The sequence below is a fragment of the Acomys minous genome (assembly GCF_964271855.1).
Source record: "Acomys minous genome assembly, chromosome: 2".
Taxonomy (NCBI): domain Eukaryota; kingdom Metazoa; phylum Chordata; class Mammalia; order Rodentia; family Muridae; genus Acomys; species Acomys minous.
Window position 1 is genome coordinate 65264348 of NC_140484.1, and position 21374 is coordinate 65285721.

The 21374-nt window shown below is 41.7% G+C and overlaps 1 protein-coding gene across 2 annotated transcripts in view; it reads right to left on the reverse strand.

The window, feature by feature from the left end:
• EDRF1 (erythroid differentiation regulatory factor 1) overlaps positions 1 to 21292 on the reverse strand; it is a 36231-nt gene extending 14939 nt beyond the window's left edge. For both annotated transcript variants that reach the window (XM_084766940.1, XM_084766939.1), the window contains exons 1-17: positions 21045 to 21292; positions 19829 to 20037; positions 17307 to 17373; positions 16583 to 16708; positions 14099 to 14223; positions 13706 to 13862; positions 11302 to 11403; positions 10931 to 11052; positions 10088 to 10199; positions 7957 to 8104; positions 7775 to 7883; positions 7232 to 7343; positions 6106 to 6366; positions 4413 to 4484; positions 3951 to 4101; positions 1250 to 1438; positions 744 to 944 (exon numbers count right to left, since the gene is read on the reverse strand). In XM_084766940.1, the coding sequence (XP_084623066.1) occupies positions 744 to 944; positions 1250 to 1438; positions 3951 to 4101; positions 4413 to 4484; positions 6106 to 6366; positions 7232 to 7343; positions 7775 to 7883; positions 7957 to 8104; positions 10088 to 10199; positions 10931 to 11052; positions 11302 to 11403; positions 13706 to 13862; positions 14099 to 14223; positions 16583 to 16708; positions 17307 to 17373; positions 19829 to 20037; positions 21045 to 21155 (2374 nt within the window). In that variant the 5' untranslated portion in view covers positions 21156 to 21292. The remainder of the gene's footprint in view (positions 1 to 743; positions 945 to 1249; positions 1439 to 3950; positions 4102 to 4412; positions 4485 to 6105; positions 6367 to 7231; positions 7344 to 7774; positions 7884 to 7956; positions 8105 to 10087; positions 10200 to 10930; positions 11053 to 11301; positions 11404 to 13705; positions 13863 to 14098; positions 14224 to 16582; positions 16709 to 17306; positions 17374 to 19828; positions 20038 to 21044) is intronic.
• Between the last annotated feature and the right edge of the window lie 82 nt (positions 21293 to 21374).

A 21374-nucleotide genomic window follows, 5' to 3' on the forward strand; every position in this document is an offset into this window, starting at 1 on the left:
GAAGTAAAATCTTCAAGGATTTTCGCACTGTGGCTATTAAAGTAAAATGATCATTAAGAAAGAGAAGAAATAAAGATACTGGGAAATGATACAGCTCTCTCTTCTAGTATCTACACTAGTTGCAATTATCCAACTAAGACTGACACTTACACGCTATTGCAGTGTTCACATGGCTGCTCTGGGCTGAGGAGCCTGCTCCTGTGGTTAAACCACCATCTCCCTTCAGAACAGATGATAACAGCATATGGGTAGAAGCTAACTTTCTCTTAGCTTCTTGGGCTCATTCAGAAGGTACTTAACCCACTTTCACCAAAACTCTGGCTTGCAAAGTTACCTAGATGTGTTTCTATAAAAATCTCACCAAGAGTGTATAAACGAAACACAACTGTATTCAAAATGTTAGCTTTAATTAATACTTGTAAAGTATTTGAGAATTATTTGATACAAGCACATATAATCATACTCAATTTATTTCTGTTTCTGAGGCATGGTCTCATCATGTATTCCTAGCTGTCCTGGAACTAATTATGTAGACCAGGCTGGCTCTGAACTCATAGCGATCTGCCTGCCTGTATCCCCTTAATGGGAATTAAAGGAGTATACCACCACAGTCAGCCGTGCTCTGTTTTCAAACTTGAAAAGGAATCATGAAACAGTTAACCAAAAGTTCCTGACACATTTGGAGCATATTTAAATATTCATGAGCTGGGTAAATAACCCCACTGTGAACAGTGTCCGCATACCCTGGCAGCTGGATTCTCTGTGGAGACTGTGGAGGATCTCTTGGTCTTCTTTTGTTTGGTAATTAAATTCCTCAAGGTGTGCTGCTCTGTTATTTGCATTCTGGGCCAGCATGAGTTGGATGTCACCGCAGAGTGTCAGATATTGAGAAAGAAACAGCAGCACTTCAGAAAGCATGTTGGTGCAGAGGCAGCAGTAAGTATCTGTTTGGACAATGGTGAGAGGGAGAGCCCACAAGGATGTCAGAACTGATACTCATGGTGAATGTGAAGAGGCTGTCACCAGCCAAAGCTCTGTGCCATGAAAGCCACTGTCCACATCAGGTGACACAGGGCTTTGCACACTTCACAGCAAGATGTTACAACACTGCAACAATTAAAATACAACATACTGGAAGGTGCTGCTTTAAAATCAGATGTTTTAAGGAAGAGAAGTGAAGGTTCACTGTGACTCAAGATGTTTCCCTCCCTCTGGGGCCTTTTGGACATACTCCATTACGGTGGCTTACCGTGGCTCTGTAGAGCTAGCTTAATGTATCGCAATGCTCTTCCATACTTCTGAAGACTCATGGCAGCATCAGACAAAATGTAGTAGGCCTTTGATGACTTGAGAATTAGCTGAAGTTTCATTTTATGCTGCCAAGAACCAGGGGTCATTCCAGACTGCCCAGAACAATTGCCCTTCTGAAGGGAGCCCACTGTAATAGGGAGAAACATCACAGTTTGTCTGAATCTAAGTCTCAATTAAAAAAAAAAAAGGAAAAACAAAAAGCAAACAAAAACAAAAACCCACCAGTTAAAACATTTCTGACGAGGTGCTACTGTCAAGCTGAGAGTGGTAGACACTAGGCTCTTCTACTCAGGGCAGGAGAAGAAAGCAGCAGTGCTATGACACACCTGTGTGGGTCTTCAGATTCCCTGCTGTCCATCACTGCCACTTTCAACCCTCAAGTGACACCTGTCAGCTGTCTCCAATTTCTGCATCAGACTACCATGCAATATACATCGCGAAGCCCACATGCTAAGCTGTTTTCCACTATGTTTCCTGGCTCCTACCCCACTACCCTCCCGCCAAAGCCATTTCCTACCCGTTGCCTGCAAAAACGTTTGTTCTTCCTGATTCCCCACTGTACTTTACCATTTCCTCTATCAAGAACACTCAAGATGTCAGGTGTAGTGACTCATATCTGAACACTAGCACTCAAGAGCCTATGTTTGAGGCCAGCTTGGGTTACAGAATGGCAACCCTGCCCCAGTGAAACCCCAACACAAAAACTGAAGTCCAGCCTTGTTACCTCTTCACTCTGTTAGATGATCATTGTTATGCCAACCATGGTACCAGACACAGAAAATAGTGACACAAAGTTAAAGGACTACCTTGCTAGCATACAATGTACCCCAGAATCCTCTACTACACTGATATGATCAAAATGAAGAACATGGCTTAACTTCTCTCTCCTTTTCTGAGATCATTTCTTTATTAATGCCATACATAATTTTTGAAGGTATTTTGTTGCTATGACCTATGATGGCCTGGGTTATGCCTTTGTCTATCTTTTTCTGCCATAAGCATTTTATGCATGTGAGGCACCATGGGAAACCACAGAAGAACAATGAAGGTCTTGCCCACAGCTGCGTGTGTATCCAGAGCCGTTTCACACAGGAGAACAGGAAAAGGCTGGTTTTAGCATTCTCACAAGACGCACTGGTGACACGGGACAGCAAAGTGGACAACATGAACCTGAACAAGACTGATACTTTTTTTCTTGTTTTTTAAAAATGTTGTGTGCATTAGTGTTTTGTAAGGGTGCCATATTCCCACTTTCCTTTTTCTTGAGTCTCACTCTATAGTCCAAGCTGCCACTGAACTTGTGGCAATTCTGCCTCAGCCTCCCAAGTGAGCCACCAACCAGCATTGGAGAAGGGTTTTTAACAGGGAATAGGGACAAGAGAAGACATTTTAGACAAGAATGAAGTCCTGGTGTGGCTCTCTGTGCACGCAGAATGAGGCTTTAATACAAGAAGCATCATATAAGCACTGGAGAAAGAAATTTATCCCCTCAACCCCTGCCATTTCTACATTTGTATTACTTCAAAACACATAAACAAAAACAACAAACAAACAAACAACAACAAAAACCAACAGTAACAAACCCCACTCCCAAAACAAACAGACTTTCAAATCATTAAAGAAAATCAAAAAAGCTAGAGCTGGGAATGATGGCTCAGAGGTTAAGAGCACTGGCTACTCTTCCAAAAGACCTGAGCTCTGCTCCCAGCACCCACATGGTGGCTCACATCTGTAACTCATTACCGAGGATCCAATGCCTTCTTCTGGCCTCTGCGGGCACTGCATGCATGTGGTACACTGACATATGTATATGGAAAACACTCATAACATATAAAATTTTAAAAAGAAAAAAAATTTCAAAATCCAAATAAAAACCCAAACTGGAACTGACTAACACAGTATAACTAGAAAGGGAAATACAACTTATATTAAAATAAGAAACAAGATTTTTATTTCCAAGTCCACATGGTCTTGTGAGGGATGATCTCGAAGTACCTTCAGACATTTTAAAAGCTATTTATAGCTCATTCAACTACGGCACAATAGCAGCCGTCTCCTGTAGATGCGCATCATGCGCACAGCTCTAAGCACATCATTTTCTTAGTGAGTCTCTAAAGAAGCTGCTGCCAATGTCTGCAGCTGGAAAGGAAAAGGCAGCTCAGCCGTGTAGAGACAGACGGAGTGCTTCAGAGGCAACGGTCTTGTTGTTGGGTTTGGTTTGGTTTTTAAAATATAGTTTCTCAGTGTAATAGCCCTGGCTGTCCTGGAACTGTCTTTGTAGCACAGGCTGGCCTCAAACTCACAGCGATCCACCTGCCTCTGCCTCCTGAGTGCTGGGATTAAAGGCGTTTGCCACCACGCCCAGCTAGAGCCAAAGTTTTAAGTGAGTAGGTTGGTTCTCAATTCTTTGCTCTTAAAATACTCCACCCATTTACTAAGGGCAGCAGTTCCCTAAAACTCTGTCGGGCAGAAGGCTACAGAATCTCAAAATTATCCTTCCAGGAAAGGCTACCCTGACTTCCCACTTCCATGGCTTCTTTTGTCTCAGTCCTTTCTAGCAAGTGCCTTGACACAAGCCTTCCTGGCTGTGGGACAGCATAGTACTCTACTGAAGACATTATCTGCATCAATCAACTTACTTTTGTCCAGAAACAAAGCCATCTGCTTCTCCAGCCCCTCGGGTGCACCCCTTGTAGATTCATCTTCATATTTTAAGGGGATAGGAGTGCTGGGGTCAGCTGCTGGGAGGTCACTTTCTTTCTTGATGCTGCTATCTACAGATTTTAAACCCTTTAAAAAGTAAAAAACAAAACAAAAACAAAAACAAAACACACACACCTTTATTCCCTTCTGAAACAGAGAAAGATCTGCTATTCACTAGTCATCAACCAACACTTAAGCACACAGCAGAATTTCTATCTCAGATACTCAGAACTACATGCAATCTGAAAGATTTGGGGAAAACTGATTTGGTTTTCGCTTTAGAAGAAGAAAATAAAACCACAGCAGCGCATCATTCAGAGCATTAAGACACCAACAAACATGTGCTACTTGCAAGTAAGCACAGACTGTCTATCAATGAGGAGCAAACCTAGACTTACCTCCAGCACATAGCTAAGGACGAGCCGACAGCGCTCTTCCGTGTCATGGCAAACTGGAAACGCACAACTGGGCTTCAGAGACAAACATTGACAAGTTACCAGCATGCTACCACTACAACAAAGCAGGTGGCTCTCATTGCCCAAAAATTATTACAACTCTGCAAAGTAGTAATTTAGAAAGGTGCTTCGTATTGAAGTTGGTGAGGTATCTAATACAAATGTTTTCAGCACTGTTTAAAATCTTATCTAAAAAAGACCTTACAGGATCTGTGCAGCTCAACACCTAAAGTTCTAATAATTCTATTTGATAAAAAAGAAAGTATAAAAGTAGTAATGCTTTAGATGAATACACAGCAAAGCAAACAGCCAGCTTTACTTCTATTAGCACTGACAGTAGCACACTGCTACAGCAACACCATCAATTTAGCAGCAGGTTAACAAGTACCACCCATTACCCAAGGCCTCTTTCTATAATTTATTTGCTTAATTAAGGAACAAAACCAGTTAATAGCCTCAAACTACTAAGTGGTATTAAATGCAAAGGCATTTCATTTTACTGATTCCTGAGAAACAGTAATCATACTAGATTTCACAGGAAAACCCACTCATATGACTCAGGATTGTCAGAGGTCAAAGTGAGTGGGGTAGAGACCCAGGAGCCCACACACTAACTCCTAAGTCATTCAACACAGCTCAGGCAAAGCTAAGACATGTTCCTGTGAGGATAACCACACTCTTCTGTGTGCCTCCGACACTGGTAAAGAGTCTTAACACTCCATGCCATCCTTAAATCATCCAACTGTCCTGAGTCCAAGGCTCTTTTACACTGCAGTTTCCCTAGTACACAGAAGTGTAGTAATCACTCATTTAACTAGAAAAAGGTGGGGCTCAAGCTGAATGTAAACTGAGATTTGATAGACAGGTAATGGCTTCTTTGTAAGCACACACTACATACATGTCCTAGATAGAAGCATACACTTTGGTGAAGACAGGAAACACACAGTACAAGGCTATCAGGTACAGACAGGCTCCAAGAGAGATAAAAACAGTAAGGTTTGGCCAAAGTGGTCAGGGAAGGTCTCCTGGAGAGGGCGGCACTATTTAGTCAAGAGATAGGCCTAGAAAAAGGCAGCTATGAAAAATACATCAGGAGAAGCATGTTCTAAGCAGAAGCAACAGCACAGGACCTTGGGTGACTCTGATGCTTCTCTTTATGGAAAAGAAAAGGAGGGAGTGAAAAAAAGGTCAGAAAAACCAGGCAACAACTTAGAGTAAAAGAAAGCTATGCTTTCAAAAGATACTTGGCTATATGGCTGCCATCTCAAATGTATAAATAGAAGTGTATTTTAGTCAAGGAGCAGCCAGATGTCTTATGGCTGACTTGTATCTAAACATAGGAAGGCAGTGCATAGGAAAGTCCACTGTTACCAACCAAGACACAGACCTAAGAGGATGAAGCTGCTTCGGTCCACCTGGCCCCAACCACGGCAGACGAAGACCACAGAAACAAGCACTGGTAACACACGGATGCCTGGTCAGCACATCTGTTCACCATGGCTTTACATATTGTGGGTTGGTTATTCCAGAGAATTTTACTTCACTGTGTGGTTTCTAAAGTCGAGTTCTAGAACTCACAAATAATGACACCATGTTTTGAAGGCTAACAACATAAATACAAATAAAGCATGCTTACTCTGATTTGATGAATTGACTTGTATTTTTCTGGTACAGACAGTTCTCCAACAGACTTAATTATCGCCACTGCCTTGTTATCATCTGCTGGGTCACAGCTGGTACTGTAGGAGCCATTTTCATCACTATCAGGCATCTCCTCTTCCTCCTCACTGTAGCTTTCATCAGAATTCTCATTTAAAGGGGAGTCTGAATTTTCTTCCTTCTTAGGCTCATCCAACTGGAAAAGCTCTGAAAGCATGTAGTTGGCTGAAGCAATAATCTTATCAAAAAAAGAAGAAGAAAAAAAGGAAGAAAGAAAGAAAAATAATTACATGTAAAGACAGAAGCTGCCTCACCACACTGAAAAAGTCTTATGGGGAAGTCTAAAGCTAAGTTGTTTCCACAACAGATACCACACAAAGAACAATTCCCAATGAAAACTACAAATATCCTGGGTGTGCTCTGCTTTCTTTCCTTCTAGAAAATTACGTGTACTCTAAGCCCTTCTCCTACTCCACTGGAGACAAGCTTTCATGTGCAAAGTGTCATAAATAAAGTACTAACACAATCCATCTCATCCCAAGGGACTGTCTCTCTATAAACTGTGACTATTGATCTTTAATAGGCAACTAACAATTACTATATAACCTATGGCTATAAGGGAGAAACTAAAGATACACAAGAGGAGAAAAGCTAAGTATGGAATGCAGGCCTCCCTTACTGACAAATCTTGTTTCTATAATAAACCCTTTAAAAGACCTAACTGTGAGAAAGCAAAGGAAAAATGCATACTCTACTAAGATTACATGAGTGCTCATCACTAAACAGAGCTGTCCAAAGAGTGTTAACGGAGCCACACATGGAATTTTAAATTTTTAGTGGTCATGAGGATGTGAAATCTAGCAAACAATTAAATACATTTAATTACACATCCACCAAATATTCAACACACAAATTTCTATTTTAAAATTCCATGAGTATTTTATACTGGCAGATGCCTCAATTCAGATTCCACACATCCATAGTGTTTAGCTACATGCAGTTAGAGGGACCCAGGACAGAGAAAGGGTCTGACCAGGTGCCACTGCAATAATGCTCTACCAGTACACCAGGACTGGCTCACTCATTAAACATGGCAATCTTACTTGAGGATGTCTGCTTTTGTCCAGCAACTTAACACAGTTGAGAAGCAATGTTCTTATAGTCCCATAGTGTTTCTTGTTTTGATTTTTCTTCATCATCATGTTACAAGCAACCCTGAAAGAAAAGCATGTAAAGTTTTATTACCCACGTAGCTTCCCCCGCAGGATGCAACAGAGGTTCATCTTGTATCCTTGAAATGGAATAACTGACACAAAGATGTACCCAATGCTGCATAGCTTAACCGCCTGCCACCACTAAGCTTTCATAGCAAAGCCGAACATGATTTAGTATAATGTGTCAGTGTGTATTTCTTTGTCCCACATACTAACCAACAAGCCAGTCCCACCCTAAGATGTATTTTGTCACTATGGGAACCTTTAAAGTATTTAAAAGCTTTAACTTAGTGGGACTTCTTCCTTATCTTAAACTTCTGTTTCTGGAAAGGGTCTTGCTAAGTGGCCCAGGTGGGCCTGGAACTGGTGATGCTTCTCCCTCACCTTTCTAAGTGCCACCAAGTTGTGCTGATGCCCGAGTTGAGCACTCACTTGTATAAGAGGATGGCCACTGGCATTGTGAACGGGTTCTGGTACTTGTCTTCAGTTTCTTCACAGAGAGTTGTGAGGTCGTAGAGCTTCACAATATCACTGCCACTTGCTGAAAAGAGAAACACTCCACCTCATGCCAGCCCTCACCCAAGCCACTACTGTCCACGCAAGAATTTGCTTACCTTTAAATAGCCAGTAGGTATGCCCTTCTTTGGTACAATTAGATTTTAGAAATGATAAGATATTTTGTGCAATGTCTTTTATAACTTTAGTAGAAAAATTAGAGTTTTCCAAATTGGGGATTTCTTCTGTCTTTATCATTTCATATTTCTGTAAAACATAATGAATGCAGCTTAGAAGACCTTAAGACATTAGCTACTTATTGTTAAAAACCAAATAGGCAAGTCCTAAGTAGAAACTTACATAGCATACAGTTTAAACCAATGTTTTTCTTTTTTATTTAAATGGAATTTATATTTTATTAAAAAGATAGTACAGCATACTAAAAATACATTATATTCGCATGAAATGGCTTATGTAACCTGTAAATTAAAAAAATAAAGAAAAAAAATCTGGGTGCTGTGGCTTACATTTTTATTTTATGAATTCTTAAATATAATTTTAATTTTTTATATAAACATTTATATCATTATACATATATAAACTACACACAGCATGAAGAACTACATAAAATCAGGAATTATATTAATGTTACATTTATAGTGTTTAGGCTATTTGTATTTGGCAACCTTGTAAAAAAATAATCTTTCCTATCTTGGTGTGTCTAAAATTCTGAATGTAAATAAAAAAACCAATGTTTTTCAATCTTTTCCTGTTTCAAATGGCAAAGGGGGCTGAGGGTCTTCCATTGCTCACAGGGGATCACTAGTGTTATTCTCTATGAGTGATCCTTTATCTACAGACTCAGGAGAGGCCTCATTTCATTTCTCTCCTACCTCAGCAGACAGAACACGCACTCTTCACCACCTGATATTTACAACCAGGAAGATAAATGAAGGTAGACTTTACCTACCAAGCTTGTGCACGCATGCACACACACTCACTCACTCACTCTTCTGGCCCCTTCCTTTCTCCAGACATAAGTGTCATTAGGTCAGGGTATACCATCACTCCAGATGTTTCCCCTGGACCTGGAAAGTGTTCCTTTGCAGGGATGAACCACAGTGGGCAGAAGTGGCAGCAGAAAAAAGGCTGTATGGGCAGCACTACTGCTGTATATTATGGGCTTTCCTGCACTGCTGGGGATAATGCTAAGAGCCTCACACCTTAAGCAAGTACTCTGCTACTCCAACCTAAAACCCAGCTAACTACTACTACTAGTACCTCCATGTTTTCCTAGTTTGTGCAAACTGCCCTAAACATCTCTTAGCCCACTTTCTAATGTACATATAAGATTAGGCATTCCTAACATCAAACAAGGCTGTGCCTTACACGTCTATGTTCATCTGTAGTCCTCGGCATGGCCCTCTCCTTTTCCAGCATTTCACATTGTGCTATCCCCTCAATTTCAGGTCTGTGTAGGAACTGCAATGTGTGACTTAATAGTGTCCTTGACGAGGAAACCTACCAGCAACCATCCAGATCAAACGACAGACAACTCCTTCTCTAGCCCCAGCACCCCTAGCAACTGCACCTTGAGGATACTCACTAGGCACTTTTATCCTTTCCTCAGTATGAAACAAATCAATGTCCCCATCTCCACAAACTGTATCACTGTCCTAGTCCTGGGATCCCCCACTCTCCCTCCAGTCCCATCATTAATACTTCCCCCTTTCTGCCTTCCATCTGCCATGAACACCTCACTACAGTTCTCAAGTAAGGCTGCAAATTAGAATTATGTACAAAGCTTCTTGAAAATAAAGTTGGCACACTAGTCCTAGAATACTGGCATCCACACATACAGTTGTTTAAAAACCCTTAGGTGATTTGGACATAGCCTCAGGATAGATATGATGATGGAAAGAAAAATCTCTGCCAGATGCAATATTTCTGTGGCATTTTCTGAGAGCTTTGTATAAACGGAGATGTTTGCAAAACAAAGAAATGTGTCCGCCATACACTCACTCTGAGTTAGTCACCATGGGTGCTTGACATTAACGCTATAGATTTCAGCGGTAGTTACAACCTACCTGTAATGGTACTCTTGAAACATCTAAAATTTTGCTCTTATCATCTTAACTATAAAAACACTGGAATTTCAGTTTATTCATACCTATCTTCCTGGCCAAAGACACACCTTCCTATTTAGGGTCTTAAAAATTGTGAAGTTCTCTCTGCCATTCTGTGTCTTACCTGTACAATCCCATTTACATGAAAGCACATCACAAGCTCTGGTACATTGCATATCAAGTTATCCAGCCAATAGTCGATTCCAGTCAACACATTAATTGGTTTGTTGTTGTCCCTGAAAATGTACATTTCTAGTGTTATTTGCCTCAAGAAAAACATCCCATAATGAGTCATCTTAGATGAATTTTCCCATTTAAATATCTTACTCTATTCTCCTTGGATGGAGGCTGCAATACATGTATGTATATATGTATGTATGTATGTGTGTATATATACATATATAATTTTCTGATCTGAAGACCCAGACACATAGTCCAGTGGTTGTGATATCTAAATTCTGTCTAAAAACTCTGACTAACAGGCATTGGTAAGTTCTCAGTACGAATAGAAGGTCACATGACGATATGACTGTGAGCTCCCTGCACGCTCCTCACACATACCAAGGAAGCAGTGACCACATAAAAATAACACCCAAGTCAGAACTGACACTACTGTGCATGGAGCATTAAGAAATGTTGACAATTACTTAAGGGGAAGCTGGTCAACCACCCCAAGCAATTAAATAAACTCTTGTCTTTTCACTAATTGGAGCCTCAAACATAAGACTAGGCCAGGTCCACAGATATCTGGTTTGGTCTTTCAGTCAGGATCAGAATGAACACTTGACTACTGGGCTGTCAGCATCTGCGTCCTTTCTTACTGCAGCTATTTTCATTGGCAGGAGGAGGAAGGAAGAAAAGATTGGGAAAGAGACACCCGACAGCCAGAGAAGAGCAAATGAGATATTTTACTTTAAAGGAAGCTTGTTAAAAAAAAAAAAGGCACATGGGGGCACAGATGGCTTACCTGAGACGTAAGCTAACTGCTGGATATCTGCCTCCACCAAATATAGGCATGTTAGAGCCAACCAGCATATGGATATCTTCAAAAGTCCACAGAATATTCCTGACGAAATCATTTTTAAGACCCTTTAATTTAAAATAGGAAAGATGTATAACAACAAGAGATCACAATTTTCCCCCATGATGCAAAGAAACACCAGGAAAGAAGAAGCGAAGGAGACAAGGTCAATTCCCAAGAGCTGTAAGACAGAGAGATGTTTACAAAGCAATATTGAGGGCCAAATGGAGCTACTCTCTATCAATCCAACTGAGACTAGTTTCCAAGTGAAGTGGACTGGGGACTAGTTGTCTCGGGTGGGCACATGGATAGCATACCTGACTGTTCTCCCCGTCATTGAACAAAGTAGTAAGGTTTTGCTCTTTGGGTGCTGAAGCCACATGCCCCACTATGCATGAGGGCTCAAGAGGCTCCCTGCCCTGTGGAAAGTGCAAGATAAGGAGTGACTATGCTGCCAACACGTCTTAAAGTTGACCCATGCTTACAGAGTATCACCCACACCAGAACACACACCCGATCTAGCTGTGTCAATTAGCCAGTACAACTCACGGAGCTCATCACTCAAGGACGTGGCTTGTTTACCTCTGATTTCCCAGTTGCTGCAAGCTAATCATATTCATATCTTAAATGAGATGGATTAAGACTCAGACTTCACTTCTTGTTTTTTGGTAAGTTTGACTACCACTCTCTGGAAGCCCAGAATACTCTACTGAATGGAAACACCCAGCACCTCAGCCACAGTTTAAAATACTTTAGCACCAACAGTCTCCAGTTGAGCGTGTCCTGTGTGAGCTTCACAGAATCCTAAACCCTGGAGACCCAGAGGAAACTTTCCAGCCAGTGCTGCTGCCGTACACTTACTTTTGAAGATTAATATCTATTGAACATCATTCCCACCACTGTCCTAAAATACTAACAAAACCAACCCAATATTTTAAGTAGTATTAGAATAGGGGGGAAAAAATCTACCTCCTCCTCTGTTTAATCCAATACTCTCCAATTTATTTAATATTACAATTTTCTTTTTTTCTGTCTTTATAGCCCTGATTATCCTTTCGTTCTTCACAGTCTGCAATACATTTAGAAAGACATCTAGGTGTTGGGTAAACACAGTATATTATCCAGTTTTGCAGCCAGTAGGTAGCTGTCACTAAGAAACTCTACTTTAAACTTTTAATATTGATGCTCTGTCTTTGGCCTTAAGATGCACACATGTGCATGCTGCTGATTTCACAAAGCCACATTCTTCTATCAAGAGGAAGACACGAGCTCTCCTGGAGCTGGATTTAAAATAGTTGTGAGCCTCCCAATGTGGGTGCAAGACTGGAACTCAGATCCTCCACACAACAATGTGTAAATTTACCAACCAAGCCATTACTCTAGCTACTATCAAATGAGTTTTAAGAAATCCTTTGGCTATATATAGCCACATGCAATAAAACATGTAATGAATACAGATTGATAAGCCATTGATTCTTGTTCCCCACTCCCACCCCCGAGACAGGATTTCTCCTGTGTAGCCTTAGCTATCCTAGACTTGCTTTGTAGACCAGGCTGGCCTCGAACTCACAGTGATCCACCTGCCTCTGCCTCCCAGTGCTGGGATTAAAGGCGTGCACCACAATACCTGGCCCAAGCCATCACTTCTTGATGTAACCTCTAAGTGGCCTGCACAGTAAGTACTTCTGTCTTTATGTTTTCTCTTTGGGGAAAAAGCCCTCAAATTCATTTATATACCTTTATAGAATGTCTTCTCTGTTTTAAACCCCTAAAACTAAAATCAAGCTAGTCAATGTATTTTTTTTTATAAAATCAAGTTAAATATGTTAATTTTTTTATAACTCTATAATGTTTAAAGACTGAGTCAATCTGGTTGAATCACGCTCAGTACACGAAAATACACAGTAAGACACAAGCATAATTTACCAAGCTAAAAGCTTTACTTTTATTTCTTTAGGCTTATTTGTATATTTTCCCCAAAATAGAAATGCCACGATTTAACATCCAGTGCTATTTCATCCTATGGCAGACAAGGTGAGTTAAAAATAAATAACAAGGGGCTGGAGAGATGGCTCAGTGGGTTAGACACTGCTGCCCTCCCAGAGGACCTGGGTTCAACTCCCAGGGTGAACATGGCAGCTCACAACTGATAGTAACTCCAATTCCAGGGGACTCTCTTGTGGTCTCTGTAGGCACCAGGCATGCTCAGACATGCAGGCAGGCAAATACCCATACACATAAGATAAAAATAAATAAAATATCAAAAATGAATACGTAAATAAGAAACCAAGAACATGAGACAAAGGAGATAAGTCTATTTCTTCCTTTCTAAAACCTTCACATAATGTGTAGGGCCAATGTCAGGAACACCATCTATTTTAGGCTGAATAGTCTAAAACATAGGCACACTTATCATCTCAATGTGTGACAAGTACTTACTACAAATCTAGAGTTAAAAATATACCTTATGGCTATTCAATAGTATTAAATTTTAAGAGAAAAAAAATCAGTTGGCTACTTTAAAATATTCTGGGTAAAAGTTTTATTTAACCAACATGTTAACTCTAGGGAAGTCTACTGTGGAAAACTAAAAAGCACATTTTTCCTAACTGTGAGATGAGGCTGATGAAATACCCCTCGCCCTTGTTTGCCACCTGTTGTTTTAGTAAGGCTCTGCTTCCCTAGCGAGGTCACAGACCCAACATCCAAGGACCAACTAACCTGACTGGAAGCACTGGGATCTTCGGAGACTGAGGGAGGCATTTCAAAGGGTGCAGGCCAGGAAGCCCCTTCAGAATCATGCGTCTGATCGGAACTAGAGGGTTCTTGCTGTTCTGCTGAAGATGGGACAGGCTGAGCAGCTCCATCACCATTGATGCTGGTCAAATCAGAAATGGAGGGGAAAAATGATCACATCTATGCTACAGCCTACATCTTATATAAACTAGATTCTATAACCAAGCATACACCTGCCTGTAAGAAACACAATAAAACAAATGTTAACAAAACCACAGAAGCAAAACTTGAGTTGCTAATTTTAACTCTATTCAAACTTAGTAACTGTTAGGCGAGAGTGTCATTTTCTTAAGATAACAATAAACAGCGGCCAGGTACCTGTAGTACAGGAACTTGGAAAGAATGGCCTTCTGGTACCAGTGCTCCTTGCTTTTCTTCTTCCTCTGCCACTTCTGATCGATCAGTCTCTGATAAAACTCTTTCAGCCATGTCCAGTCACCAGTCTGAATAACATGAGACATTGCTGAACAAACATGCACACATGGAAGGAATGTGGAACAGTGTGTTGAAGGCTGACTGTAGCCAGTGGTGCTCTAAGAGGCGGAGGGGTCTCTAGGAGGTAGAGCTTAGTTGAAGAAAGTTAGATCAGTGGAGGTGTGGCCTTGAAGAGTGAGACCCTGGCCCCTTCTTTCTCTTTGCTTTTTTGGTCACTGTGAAGGAAGTACAATCTCACCCCAGGCTCAAAGCAGTGCTGCTGTGACATGTTGGAACCTCTGAACCCAGACAGAATAAACCTCATCTATTTCATGTTGACTTTCCTGGTGTCTCGTCACTGTGACAAAACTCTTGACTAATACGCATCCAAATACTCTCCTCATTAAAAGGAGATATTTTTAATTTCTGCATACTGTTTCATAAGCTTGCAGTTATAAAACACTTCAGTCTTTCTGCCATCAATTCACATCTCTTCTAAGAAGCTCACACCTTTCTCTTCTAAGCCAGGTGAGTTCATCTTTCCTGTAGTACCTTCTTAGCTACCTGAAGTAGCCACTTTCACACTTTATTCAAAGCATCTATGTATGTCTTAACAATCAAATTGAACTAAGAAGCAAGAGCTGTGACAGTCACACCCTGAGATCTGAAACAGCATGCATGTGGACATGCGCGCGCACACACACACACACACTACACTGTGTTCTTTTCTATCGTTAGTGTCAATGTAATTACCTGCAACTTATTTTTCTTTATCAAAGCATTGGAGAAGCTAGGACTGGTAGGCAGGTCTGTCAACCCAGCCACTTGGAGGCTGAAGCAGGTGAATTGTAAGTTTAAGACCTGGGTGAACTACAAAGTAAGCTGGAGGCCAGTCTGGGTAATTAGCAAGACCCTGTCTAGGGAGAAAGCTATTTGTAAGTATAGCTCAGTGGTAGAACACTTGTCTAGCATGAGTGAAGCACTAGGGTCAAACAAAAACAACACTGTGTAGGAATATTCTTTAAGAAGTAGCAGAGACAGGCAGAACCACCAAGTGCTTGTTAGCAGTCCATGAAAGTAAGCAAAAGCATGAAGTAGGCCCGGAGAAGCCAAAACTGTCGTTAACACCTGGAGGAAAACACCTGCTGCGGAACTAAAAATCAATTAATATAATCGGTTATACTCATAGGAATAGTTCTTTAACATTGGTTACATTTTTGACAGCCACGTTTCCCATGTCTACAATAAACATTAAAAGAACTTCAAAAATTCAATTAGTACCTTTAATCTCATAGATCTAACAATTTTTTTTTTAAACTTCATCCTTTTCCCTATAAGACAAAATCCTGGTTTTAAAAATCAGTAAAAGAAGGGGCTAGAGAGATGGCTCAGTGGTTAAGAGATGGACTGATCTTCCAGAGGACCTGGGTTTGGGTCCCAGAGCTCATGTGGTGGCTCACCAATATCTGTGAGATCCAACACCCTTTTCTGACCTACCTGGATACTAGGCATGCATGTGGTCCACAGATGTATACGTGCATCTAGAAATAATAATTTAAAAACTTTTTTCCCTCTGTTCCTTTCAAAAAAAAAAGGAAGACATGGTCTTTATATGAAGCCCTGGCTGGAACTCTCTACACTGGCCTTGAACTCAAAGATCACTATTTGCCCCTGCCTCTTGAACCCTGGGATTAAAGGCATGGACCACCAACCACATCCAGCCTTTTCTCTTTATTAAACCTCTTTGCTGTTTTTAAATCGTAAATTAAACATTTCATTTCTTTATTCCAATTTGGCATTTAAAAAAAAATTATTTATTTTATATATATATAGTGTTCTGCCTGCATGTATACCCGCAGGCTAGAAGAGGGCACTAGATTTCATTATAGATGGTAAGCCACCATATGGTTGCTGGGAATTAACTCAAGACCTTTGGAAAACCAGCCTCTGGGCCATCTCTCCAGCCTCCAATTTGGCATTTTAAAATTATTTGAGTATAAGTATGTACATATGCATGTGAGTGTTTGGTGGGCAGACATATAGGTCTGCTGCAGAGGCCAGATGAGGTTGTCAGGTGTCCTGGTTTAGCACTATCTACCTCGCTGTACCCTAAGCTTTTTTTTCCCCCCATTCTTCAGCCCATTACCACCCAGCAAGCAAGCCCAACAATCCTGTCTCCAGCTTCCCACAGTACTGGCGTTACAGGCCTGCACGCCTATGCTTAGCTTTTTAAACACATTCTGGGAATTTGACTCAGGTCCTTGTGCTTGCCCAGCAAGTGCTCTGAGCCCTACTTTGGCATTTCCTTAAAACAAATTCATACTTTTATAGCTTCTGAGCTATAAAAAAGAAATGCTTTTCTAAATGTTTTCTGCATAAATTAATTACCTGAGATGACCTCATGAAGAGTTCCTGAATGTCCAGCTCATCCAGTAGGAGGGTTCTTCCCACGCGGTGGACAGCCATGCTCACATGAGACTTGCTGTAGGGGATCTTCAGCAGCTTTTTTATGTTCTTAAACAAAGGTTAGAAAGGCCCCATTAGTATGACCCAGAATTTTTTGGATTTTTAAATTCATTCAATATGAAGCTTAATAAGCCTTATTCCCTCAAGGTTACATAAGCTAGACTTCAAATAAGAATACAATCATATAGAAGAGAGATCTTTAAATTCTGAGCTATACTGTCAATATAAATGACAACCCAGCACTTTTATAGGAATGAGTGGAAGCATGCTGGTCACACTGTTGTACTAACCAACAGAAAAAGAGCTACTAATCAGAGATTAATAGCTACTTGAATGTCATTTTTAATTTTCAATGCATAGCATATACAGAACAACTCCAAACAAAGTATGTTTCAATTATTACTATTAAAACACAACCAACAACATTCACATTTTTGTCATTGCCACTGTTTTTGGAGTTGTGTCCTCTTCTTAAAAGGAAGGAGATGAAAAGTATCTTAAAAACAACCAATCACTAGATAATCCTAACTGCCGTATTGCATTGCTGATAGCAATGCTGTAAACAAAGCCTGTATAACACCCCCTCACCTGCTCCCACCCAGCACTGCATATCCTCAAAGTCACACGGAATAACAACACCACTCACTTCTGAGTCAGAGACAACATCCACATCATTTCCCACCGAGTCAATGAAGTCATATGCCATGCCAAAACTATGGAAAGAAGAGGACACAGGTTGAAAGCTGAGCACAGTATCAAGCTGTACTGCTTCTAGGACGTGCACAGCTACATCTCACACCTGGATATCAAGGTGGATATTGCCATCCAGCTGCCTAGTACTTCCTTCTTAGGTGTACATAACATAAGGCACACCTAAAAATGTATCTCTAACTTCATAAAACAGAAAGAAATGTGAAACACAATTAGTATTATTATAACCCCTTAACCTCTCTCTGGTTTACGAGTTCAACCTCTCTGTAGTTTATTCTTCTTACATGTAAAGAAAAAAAAAAGAAGATAAATATATTAAGATTCTGTGCTTCTTTGGGAGAGCAGGCCCTGCACTTGGCCTGGGCAATACAGTGGAGCTTGCCCTGATGGTGAAGGCTCCGCCAGTCCAGAAGGTATGAGAGTGGGAGAGCCGGTCCAGCTCCACACAGGCTGCAGCACTTGGAAGAGTGGGGTGCACACCTTGCCTGGGCAGTACAGTGGAGCTGGCTTGCTGCAGCGGTATGGGCACAGGTGAGCTGGCCCTGAGGACGAGAGCAGAAGAGCTGACTCTGCCTCCTGCTGTTTGGTGACACTGGGTGGCTTAGCCGGAGCAGTGTTGGAGAAGTCACCCTGATGGTGTGAATAAGGGAGCCAGCATGCTGAGCAGTTCAGTTACCTCCCAGGCCCAAACCCAGGGCTCTGAATTGGCTTACCCCCAAAATCTCTATTATCTGTGAACTGCTATTCCAAAGCTGCAGGATCTCCATAACACAAGGGCATCAACAGGATAACCAGGAGGAATGACAATGAGGAGACAATATTGATGCTGTCCCGGAGTCAAAGATCTTGAATCAGACCAATGACTCATTGTGACGAACATTTGGAAATGAAGATGTATGAGCAGAGGGATATATTGTAGGACACGCTGACATGATACAGCCTTCATGAGATGTTTTCTGTTTTGGGTTTTTTGGTTGTTGTTTGTTAGTGTGTGTGTGTGTGTACGCACGCGTGCTTTATTTGGTGGGGGGCAGGAGTTTGCAAGGGCAAAAGGGTAGATATGAGCAGACTGAAGATGAGCAGGATTGGGGTGTATGATGTGAAACTCACAAAGAATCAATAAAAAGTTTTGTTTTGTTTTTAAAGAAAAAAAAAAAAAGATTTTGTGCTTCTGGGAGTATAAAATACCAATGAAAGGAAAAACTGTACCTGAAATCAACTTATCCATGAGGAGAAAATGAAAAAACTGGTGAGCACCTAACTCATTCCAAGTCACCACATGAGGCTCCTCTACATAATCTACAAGCTTGAAAAGCAGCAGGTATCACCATTTTCCCATTAGTAGGTGGCAGAGTCAGATCATTTACCTACGACTGCATACATAGTACATATGTTCGTATGATTTTCCATCTGCTTTGGGTAAGTAGGTTAATCTTGATTCCTCATGTGCAAACAGAAAATGTCTAACTTAAAAGATGGCTGTGAAAAATAGAGGAGAAAAACAATCTAGCATAGTAGCTATATAGTAAATATAACTATTTAAACCAATTCACCACATTTAATATAATTAAGCCTATTTTTTTTTTTTTTGACACAGAGTTTCTCTGTTTAGCCTTGGCTGTCCTGGACTCACTCTGTAGACCAGGCTGGTCTTGAACTCAGAGATCCTCCTGCCTCTGCCTCCCAGGTACTGAGATTAAAGGCGTGTGCAACCACATCCAGCTAATTAAGTCATTTTTAAAATAATAGAAATATATGGTTATTTTAAGACTTTTCATAGTATTGAAGATGGTACAAATAAATAACTTGTGAACATAGCTTTTACCTTTTGAAGCATCAGGATAATTTCTAAACTACTAGCTCATAGGGCATTAATGTGTTTGTGGCTCTTTCTACATAAGTTACATGAAAATGCCTTAAGTCCAATCATTCGGGGGGGGGGGGGGGGGGGGGAAGAAGCACAGCTAATGGCCTATAAAAATAGACACTAGCATAAGATCCCAGAACACTCTCAACTTAAAAAAATGACCAGTAGAATTCCCAGTGTGGGTCAAGGGTATAGGCTACCCAGCGTGTGGGGTTTTAACCTCAGACTTTTTCAAATACTCTTTCACCATTTAATAAAAAACTCCAAAGGGCAAGCCAAGTAGTGGCTTAGGTCTTACTCCTCACATGCCACCCTATCTGCACATATTTAAATCAAATACAAATAGCTAAAACAGCTGATTAGCAGTCACCACTTATGTTGATTAGAACATGTTACAGACTTGAAGAAAGCATGTAACTCTGATTTCTTCTTACTGTATCATGAGCTTCGAATGACAACTATAATCTTTTACTAAAAACATCTGAGCACGTTAATGTGCATCTCAAACTGAACCGGACAGCAGCTCTCAGAGCTTCAAGGGGTGGGGGGTGGGGTTGAAAGGGAAAGAAATGACAGTGGTTAAAATTTACCTGGAAAATGGCTTGCTTTTCTTACTATTACCAAGGATGGTAGTTCCTGCTGGTCCTAGTTTGGCACTCTCTCGTAACCAGTTGGCAGGTGGGAGTTTCAAGTCTGTTTTTTCTTCGAGGCGTGCAAATGCTGTTCGTGGAGGGGCAGAGGAATATTTCACCACAGCTCGGCTTTTCACTTCATTGCCTCCAAGAAATAAAGCTGATCCCTAATTAAGATATGGAAGGAAGCTTTAATGAATACTGTTAGGAATGACAAGCTCACCTTCACAGAGATGAAGCAAGAACCCACCAAACTAGGCTTCAAGGGGAGCCTGTGCTGTGCGTCAGCTGCCACAATTAACAAGCAAGCTTAAATTAGGCTTTCCTAGCTGTTTTCATGAAACGTAAAAGGATCTGCCAAGAAGTAGATAGAAGCCAACCTGCTTTTTAAAATACTGAGCACAGCAGTTGCACGCCTGTGCTTCCAGCACCGTGGAGGCAGACACAGATGGGTCAGTGCATGGTCTAAGTCCAGCCTGACTGGTCTGCATAACCAGTTCCACATCAGCCGTGACGACCCAGTAGGTTGAGTCATATAAAACGTAAAAACCAAAAAACCAACTGCGCTCGATTGTGTCCTGTTAACTGCACGCAAAGTTAGCAAGACCTTTGTACTGTTTTAATGGAATATTTTAATTTAGCGTGAGTCGATTTCAAAGTCATTTGTAGACAGACACTGCGTCTTGCTTGTTTTATCACGTGTTTACAGCGCCTGGGTTGTAAGATCATCCTAACACATGTCTCAATCAATCCCCCAGCCTTCACTGCATACTCTCGAGCATGCTCAAAGTCTGGAGTCACTATCCTAATCTACTTCTAAAGTCCCTTCAGGTTTGACAAACACCTTGCGACTTTTAAGAGTCAGCTCACCTAAGATTCCGGCGAGGCCCTCCCTGGCACTGTCCCTCTTTCCTCCGCCTTCAGAGGGCTGTGACACATTCTATAGCCCGTCAATTAGCCCCGAGTGGGGAGCCAGGTGTGTTCTGCACTGAATACCTTGCAAGCAAACACCTGCAGACCCGACAACAGGAACATCGTCTGACTCCCTCGCTACTAGAGCTGTCAAGGAGGAGCGGAAGAAAGCTCCAGAAGCCCTGCGATTTCACTCCCAGGCACTGCGGGCTCGAAAACCCGGGAGTCCCGGCAGGGAGACCCGGCCTTGCCGAGGACTCACCTGTGCAGAAGGTTCCTCGGACTCCGCCTGGGATAGGAGGCTGAGCCCTCCTCGGGCGGCCGCCCCTGAAGGAGAAGCCTCAGCTCCTGGCTCCTTGGGGTCCCCCATCATTTCCGCCTCGGAGGAGGCGACCAGAAGCGCGAGCCCTGGAGTCGACGACAGGAACGCGGGCCCAGAGTCGCAGGAGAACTGCAGAGCGTGAGACTCGGACGCTCAGCAGCTCGCACTTCCGGCGGCTGCCAGGAAGGGCCCTAGGTAACGCGACCAAATCTCGCGAGATTTATCCCAAAGGTCCAGCCAGTCCTCCGGCTATAGCTCCTCCTTCGCGGA